This window comes from Pseudomyrmex gracilis, unplaced genomic scaffold, assembly GCF_002006095.1.
Source record: "Pseudomyrmex gracilis isolate BER0280 unplaced genomic scaffold, ASM200609v1 scaffold_170, whole genome shotgun sequence".
NCBI lineage: Eukaryota > Metazoa > Arthropoda > Insecta > Hymenoptera > Formicidae > Pseudomyrmex > Pseudomyrmex gracilis.
In genome coordinates, this window is record NW_018020754.1 from 195,341 (window position 1) to 203,449 (window position 8,109).

The 8,109-nt window shown below is 38.5% G+C and overlaps 2 protein-coding genes across 7 annotated transcripts in view; one reads left to right on the forward strand and one right to left on the reverse strand.

The window, feature by feature from the left end:
* Positions 1 to 5,841, reverse strand: LOC109857763 (heterogeneous nuclear ribonucleoprotein H2-like). 4 transcript variants are annotated; one of them, XM_020434422.1, is made up of 9 exons: positions 5,677 to 5,841; positions 4,413 to 4,680; positions 4,061 to 4,204; positions 3,248 to 3,386; positions 1,728 to 1,897; positions 1,350 to 1,546; positions 1,128 to 1,247; positions 916 to 1,024; positions 1 to 810 (listed from the first exon to the last, which is right to left on the reverse strand). In XM_020434422.1, exons 2-9 carry the CDS (start codon positions 4,669 to 4,671, stop codon positions 722 to 724), a joined length of 1,227 nt encoding a protein of 408 aa, XP_020290011.1. In that variant the 5' UTR covers positions 4,672 to 4,680; positions 5,677 to 5,841; the 3' UTR covers positions 1 to 721. The 4 variants fall into 4 exon arrangements, with proteins under 4 accessions (XP_020290011.1, XP_020290009.1, XP_020290012.1 ...); XM_020434420.1 differs by having other exon boundaries at positions 1,632 to 1,897; XM_020434423.1 differs by having other exon boundaries at positions 922 to 1,024; positions 5,677 to 5,840.
* Positions 5,842 to 6,574: 733 nt separating this feature from the next.
* Positions 6,575 to 8,109, forward strand: part of LOC109857754 (MOB kinase activator-like 1) — a 6,534-nt gene continuing 4,999 nt past the window's right edge. Inside the window, exon 1 of one of the 3 annotated variants that reach the window (XM_020434402.1) lies at positions 6,575 to 7,046. In XM_020434402.1, the coding sequence (XP_020289991.1) occupies positions 7,033 to 7,046 (14 nt within the window). In that variant the 5' untranslated portion in view covers positions 6,575 to 7,032. Of the gene's footprint in view, positions 7,047 to 7,083; positions 7,860 to 7,936; positions 8,054 to 8,109 lie in introns of those variants that run through there. The other 2 variants (XM_020434399.1, XM_020434401.1) reach the window with 2 other exon arrangements.

The window sequence follows — 8,109 nt, forward strand, 5'->3', positions numbered from 1 at the left end:
TTATATAAGTGATCGTGTGCGTCGTCATGGGAAAGAAATACTCGCACGTGTACACATCTTTCTTTGGTGTGTATGTATTTCTCCCAGAGCAGAGGGAGCAGTGTCAACTAACTCCGGTTAAATTTAATTATTCGATTAACTCAATGGAATCAATCATATTACATCGATTGGTCGGTACGTAATTGATTAACTCTTCTGAGTTCGATAATCGGGAGTTGGTTGACTGGGTCCTTCAGGAGGTGTATCCTGGATATAAGTTTAACCTAATATTGCCCAAATAAAAATAAATTATCTTTCTCTTATTACTCTCCTCTGAATCTTCGTAGTTCGTGTGGACGACGTACGATTGTCTGTTGTAGTTATTCATTTCAAAGAAACAACGTGAAACGAAGTTATCAGAATTAAAAGCAAAAGTTGCTAATTTGTTACACATTTTTAGAAATAAACCTTTTCCTAATAATTATGAATCGTAAGTTACACGTACTTTTTTATAAAGAAAAGATTAAAAGTACTTGCGTATAATCGAATTAACATCTAACGAATAATTGAAAAACTATATAGGAAAAAAAAAAAAAAAAAAAGGATGAAAGATTAAGACTAATCGACTTAGTGTACTGCATCAGCAGTTACTCAGAGATGTGTCATTTTGACAATCATCACTTTGATTATTTGCATTTATAATCAAAAACGTTGTTTAGCGTTAGAAACGCATGGCCCGATCTCAAAAACTGTTATAATTATTGCCACCCAACTGTGAGTTGAATCCCCTATTGTTCGGTGAGTAACCAGGCCTGAAGTTATTACCTAAGCCTGTGCAACATACACACATATAGATATTAAAACATACAATTACAAAACTTTTTAGATTATAAAAATAAAATTTCAACATTATTTGACAAATTAGCAGACACGTACACGTACCTCCACAGAAATTGCCTATACCGCTTAAAGACATACCACTTGAGCCACTACTAGACGAGTTTAGAAACAACTCGATATATCTGTGAGACATGTGGCTTTTGTCCTACAAAATTAAAACAGAAAATTCAATTCAATTGAAATTCAATTTTTATATATTACAAATGATTTGAGTTCTCTTTGATAAAATAAAAAAATGCAATTCAAACCTTGCTCATAGCTTTGACAGCTTCTTCGTGAGTAGCGAACTCTACATCAGCTTCTCCTGAAGGACGACCGCCATTCTCTAGTATGATTCGGACACTTATTGGTTGAAGCGGTCTGAAGAACTACAAAATAGAATCCAAAATATATTGAAGTTAATCACAAAAAAAAAAAGAAGACTGAAGTTAAGGAAGTTTAGCATTATATCAAATGACTTCAATAATTACATCAGCTATATCCTGTTCTGTTGCCTTGAACGGCAGCCCTCGCATATGTATGCTATGTAAGCCGGAATTGCCGCCCCAAGAATCGTTATTGCCTCTATAATTACCGCCACCTTTCATGTCCATTCCGCCGCGCATCCCCATATTGCCGCCACGAGAACCGTAATTATTTCCACCTCCCCATGGACCATTATCGAAGTCTAAAGTGTGGTCGTAAAATGTATAATAAATCGTAAAGTAGATTGTAAAACGTTTCTCGTAAATTATAGGTACATAAATACATACGTAATGAACTAGTACGCGTATCGGATATAGGATAGTTATCGCGGTATTCTCTTGCACGGAAATCTCCATATCTCGATAGATGATGAAAGGAATCACCTCTATTTCTGGAACCTCTGCCATTGCTGAAACGATTCACCCCGCCGAAGCGATCGCCACGGGTATATGGCGCGGGCCTCTGATTAAAGCCGCCCATGGGACCGCCGCGCATTTTAGGCCCAATACTGGCACGTACTTCGGATAAACTGCTTCGGAAGATCTCGATGTATCTGTTAATAATTGAGGATCGCGTTAGAGATATGCAGAACAACATGTCAGCTGAATAAATATCATCATCTCTTCCTTATCATGATCGTTATCATTGTCACCATACATTGTCACATAAAAAAACAAAATCAAGAGAACTTGACAAGACTGTACATTTACTTAATTCGTGAGATCACAAATAGTGAGAGACAAGAAAAACAAAACAGTGACATTATGATACATTCAATATAAATATATAGAAATCAAAAGTGGAAAGTACAGGAGCTGTTTCTGCAGTAGTGAGAGATTTTATCAATTATTTATGTTTACAAGAAAAAAAAATAAAAAAGAGAAACTCGTGAACAACACTTTGGCGTTAAAAAAAAAAAATTGAGATTTATTGTGTGACAGAGCAATTGTGTTTATACTAAACCTCCGCATTCTTTATTAAACCTGCGAAGAGAGACCCTCCCACGACGAAATTGCTTCCCGACGTACCTACGTCACACGTACCCCACGTAAGCCCATGCGACGCCGACGATCTTCAGGCAAGCCACGCTCACAAGTGCACATTCGGTGGATAAACATTTTTAATATATAGATGCAAAACAATATCTATCTGATAAGCATCAAGATATGCAAATCCCGATGCATTTGAAAATAATTATCTTCAAGTAAATAAATGTTTATTCACAGAAAGAGATGCACTTATGGGTGTCCCACAGATGCACCATATTGAATCGACGGCTAATTCTTTGCAGTGCTCACCGAGCTTTGGCTTGCCCTACCCACCTCCCATGGGATTCGGTGATGATGGTAAGGGGCTACCACCCGCCCCCCAGCACCCACCCACGGGTATAAGTTGGGTCCACAGTACTTGCGCTTACGTACGACTACCTAATTGTAATTCTGTTCTCGAGAAAGAGAGAGAGAGAGAGAGAGAGGCAGTTTCTTTATATTACAGAATTACAAAAGACAGAATTCTCCGGTAATCCTCTTTTTCTCCGGTAAAAACAATGCAGATTTAATTTGACATTCTGTGAATCGTCGACGAGTTCTTTTATTTTTGTATACACAATTGAAAAGTTTTACTCGAAGTACGTCGGAAGAAGTAGAAGTACGTCGCGGGATCTTTCAAAATGTGTAACATAAATGTTTGCATAATTGTTTTTTTTTTTTTTTTTTGCAGTGAGAAATCCTCTCTCGCGAAGGTCGAAATAAAGAAGCTGCATCCGTATTGTAGAAATTTCCCACTATTTACTAAAATGATATACATATACCTACATGTATACTACGATCATTGATATAAATATGATATGGAAAAGTCATAAGTATACCCAAACCCATCATAGCTATATCTTCCAGTTCCCCACCTGTGTCCTATTTTTTCTTTGTGTTTTTGTAGGGCGCGTTCCGCAACATCTTTGTTTACAAATTGAACGTAAGCCTCCCCAGTACTGCGGCCCGTGTAGTCTGTCGGTAGCGATATTCCATTCGGCAAAATCTCCAACCCTGACCCACACATAATCAAACATCGACATTGTAACTTGAGTACCCATTGGGAGAAAGTTTATGGTCAAGTTTTGTTTTTTATTAAAATCCTTATAAAAATAAATTAGACTGTGTTAATTTTACGATTGCTCATATAATCGCATATCTTTCTTTTTTTTTTAATACTTTTCTCTTCGTGCCTCTCCTTATAAAACCATAATGTTAATTAGAGAAATCAAAGTTAAGAATTAAGTTTGATGACCGAGAGTCGCACAACATAATATTCTCAAATTCTGTTTATACAAATTATTAACAACTCTTAGTGGGAATTTAAATCTTAATTGAGATCAAATTGTTGATGTTGGAACACGACATCGATTACAATAAAAGCTAAATTTAATTATCAAACATGCTAATTTGATTTCATTACTTTTAATATCAAATATCTTCAAATTGCAAAATTTACAGTGTAAATTCGCTTTACAACTATTTTATTGCTGTGTTCCTGAGAGAAACTTTTATGTATATGTTCATCTTTGTTTTATGAAAAGGGGACAAAAACAGAAAGAAAGCTACATATCTGAAAAAGATGAATGGGTGTCTACTCAAGGATTAAATGAAATTTCTTAAATGACATTTGATACTGATTAATAAGCATTAATAATAGGGGACAGAAGTTACCATATGTCAAATACCTGAGAAAAACTGTGCTATTTCCTCTTTTGAACAACCAAATGGCAGACCTCGTAATCTCACGCAACCGTCATCCATGGCATTCTCCAGATTAAGGCCACTTCTTTTCACAACCCATTCCATCTCACCACGCTTTGCTTTAAAAACTGAAAACAAAAAAAAAAACAACAAATTATTCTAACAATAAAAACTAAAATGCGCAATAAGATATTAGGAATTTTTTAAATAAAAAAATTTTTAATTTTTAACGTGGAATGCATAAAAAATTTTAATTAAAAATAAAAACCGATGAACAAATCTTATAGAAAAGTTTGTGACAAATGTTTGTATGTTCGAGTAATGTAAAAATTTAACCTTCAATATAGCGATGACCCATGTGATCACGATCTCGTTTGCACGCTTTCTCAATATCTTCAGGTGTATCCATTTCTACATAAGCTTCTCCACTGGGACGTCCCTCACGTGACATGGTCATGTGAACACCATTTTTACCATTGGAAATCGAGCAGTCGCCAAAGAACTTCATGATCTCATCCACTGTAGTAGACCATGGAAGTCCACGCATTTTGACAACATATCCTTCCTCATCATGATCACCACTCCCGCTCGACATGATTTTAATCTAATGTGTACAATATTTTCTTATACATATACAAAGAGCAAAAAAATTATATAGAAAATTTAGTTTACATCTTTACAATTACTTCAGTTAAAACTAAAACATATGCGAAATCTATCAAAAACATATAAAAAATATTAATTATACTGGTTTACAATGAAGTTCTCACATAAAGTTTCTTATATAATTTTTTTATGCAATAAAATCAGAAAATGCTCAAAATCTTATCACTTATAGTTCATTTTTGTGACGGACTTAGAAGGTAATCAAAATAACCTAAATTATATATGTTTATACAAGAAAAACTTTTTTTGAAATTTAAAAATTGAATTGCACAAAAAACTCTTCAAAAGTAATCGAAAACATCTGTTTATATTTCTGTTTATATTTCATAAAAAATTTTATAAATCACATACTTTGATTTATGTAACAAATTTTTGTGAACTAGCGTTTACAGCAATTACGTTTGCAAAATTTTGTAACCTTCCTCATTCACGCGCATCGACAGAACGTTGAATATTATAAAATCATCTACTTACATCGGAATAACGTAAGAAAATAAACGTCGATAAGAATCAGAATGCTGATAACGAGAAATTTGTCGTTCGAGATTTTATCGCGCCTTTGATCTTATTTGCTAGTCACTCATATTTACAAATGCGAGAAACGAAGAAGGGAAGAGCATAGCAACAAGAGGAACGTGGAAAAATTGTTCCAGCAACCGACAAAATCTCGCGACAAATCCTCGACATCCGATCGTCGTACGCAGCCAACTCGAAGCAAAAATCGCGTATTTTAAAGAGATCTGTGCGCCAAGAAAAAATTCACGATGTTAGAATTCACGTATGCGAAAGAAATATGCGCACACGTAAAAACCATCGAGAGAACATGCTCCTCCGGCAGCAACGCGATGATCTTGCATCAGCGACAAAACACGCTGGTTTCGTACAATTCCACATAAAATTGAAGCATCGTGCGTTAATTCGAACTCAAACTTACCCTGCAATCAGCAAAATTTGTCGAGTAACCCCGCAATCGGGTCCAGAATATATCAGTCAGCTTCTACAAAAATCAACACTTCGGAACAAAATGGCGCGTGATCGCTTCAACCAGTTGAAGGTTTGATTTGGTGCGCATGTGGCTTCTGTGTGAACAGCAACGGACAAAGTGAGGGCTATGTCCCATTGAGCGGAAATCCATAGCGGAACGGAATGTGCGGAACCAGCTCGACCAATCGTAACCGCAGAAAAAGCTAAGGAAAGAAAACGGAATGGCTATGATTGGTCGAGCTGGTTCCGCACATTCCGTTCCGCTATATATTTCCGCTCAATGGGACATCGCCCTGAGGATAAGCGTTGTGCGCAGGACAACCCGTTGGCGCTGGCCGTACCAAATGGCCGTCGTTCACAAGCGGACCAATTGCCGAGTTGTCGTTTTGTCAACACTCGACCTTGATTAGTTGGTTCCAAGAGCCTATCACGTTCGATTGCTGACAAAGCAGCTGAATTCAACAAATGACTGTGAAGCAGAGAGGGGCTTTTCGGTATATATAGGCTGTGTTCCAAAATTCACTACCAGCGCTAAAGATCTATAGTTTACGTCACATATATTATACAATTTTAGCACTGGCAGCGTGCTGGCAGCAATTCTGGAACACAGCTATAGAAAATACGCAACAACTCGGTGTGCTATTGCGACACGGGCTTTTATTGGTTCTGAGACAGCAAATCTGATAGGATAGGTTTGCGCCACGTTCCTTCTCACATCGACCGCAGTTCATTGGACCAAGATGCTCGTACGTCGACGGAATTGGACGACGGTTTTCGGTCGCGTTTTCAACAACGCGTGCAATCTGCGGCCGTCCACCAGGTAGTGTTTAGCACAGACGAGAGTCGGTGTGTAAACACGTTGTCGTGTCTTGTGGCGGAGATAGAAGAAGGAAGCGGTGCAAGTCAGTGCAAGTGAAACCGGAACGAATTGCGGACGGTGCAGTGCGCTACGGACGAGTACGGACCTGAACGACACAACGAGTGGTCTGGGGTTGCGCGACATCGGCTCGTCTCCCCGGCACACAACAGTGGTGTGAGATAAGAAAGAGAGAGAAAGAGATAGATAGATAGATAAAGCTTAAAAACCGATCACGCGTGCGAGTGTCCTCGCGGCCGGTTTCGCTGGCGCACATCCTTATCGTCGTCGGGGAAGCCACAACGCATATCGTCGTGTAACATCCGTCCTTTCCTTACGCGCCTACACGAGAAGAGATAGCGTGAATCACGCGACCGAGCGGAACAGACGAGAGAGCGAATCCATCGAGCGTAGCGATCTACGAGTCCGAACGACGAGAGCCCAACCACGATGAGCTTCCTATTGTAAGTTCTCCTTTCATCTCGCGACTTTCCTCTTCACGCCGTTGAATCGAATGGCATTCTTCTTCATTCGATCAATACGCCTCGGGATAGAGAGACGCGAGAACGTCGTGTGACACATAACACGAGAGAGAGTCATCAGGATTCTTCCTCTCTTCGTCTCTTATCAAGTCCTTGACATCTGATAACGCGAATCGACCGCTCGCTCGCACGCACCTTCCGCTCTATCGAAAAAGCTTCATTCTTTGCTTGTTATATTTCACGGGAGATTTTTTGTTCTTGTATCTAATCTACTTAGACTTAGAGCTTATTCGTTCTTCGTAATGGATAAAAGTTCGACGAGGAGTATCCGCCGGTGGGATCGATCGAAGAGATAAAAATAGCGCTCTTGCTGCGCGTGAAAGCTTTTGTGTACAATCTTTTCCCGTGGGATCTATATTATCATGTTTCCTTGAACGTTGAGATTATCACTTGGTGCAGCGCGTAATCTATGAATCATCCGTCTTTGGCGGGGCCGCGCCTTGCTTTCTCGTCGTCGGTAAACGAGCATCGCAACGCCGATGATATATGGTGTCGTCGCTCGCTTTGACGTTCGCTCGATGAATAAACATTGCCGCGCTTTGTTTGTGCGTGTGTCGCGATCAGCTGAGCGTGTTGCTTTCTTATGGACAAGCGTGACCGCGATAATTCTGTTTTCCTCTTTGGCTGCGCCTCTTTTAACACATCCCGCATGCACAATGAAGCAAGCGAATATTTACGCTTCTTTATTTTTCTTTTTTTTACGAAGGAAACATTGCGCGGGAGAGAGTTGGAAAGGTGTGAATTGAAAAGAGAGATCAAATCTATTTTTTTCGGGCTTGTTTGCATTTTTCTTTCACATGTGTGTGTCGTAAAACAAATTTGTAAAATTTAGACATTTGAAAAAGAAAAAAGCAAAATGTTTTTTTTAAGTAACAGGTTAAAAAGAAAAAATGATGTTTTGATTGCATGTGTCATCCGTATGTACAAAAGTGAGAACAAATATTTGTTGCACTTGTTAAGTTAATCAAAAAAAAAAAAAAAAAAA

Excerpts from the sequence above, each read along its gene's own strand:
- LOC109857763 (XM_020434420.1), bottom strand. The coding sequence starts at position 4,671 with ATGTCGAGCGGGAGTGGTGATCATGATGAGGAAGGATATGTTGTCAAA. Across the intron at positions 1,898-3,247 it reads AAAGAAAAAATAGGACACAG|ATACATCGAGATCTTCCGAA; the intron begins GTGGGGAACTGG and ends AATTATTAACAG. Across the intron at positions 1,248-1,349 it reads CAGAACAGGATATAGCTGAT|TTCTTCAGACCGCTTCAACC; the intron begins GTAATTATTGAA and ends TCTATTTTGTAG.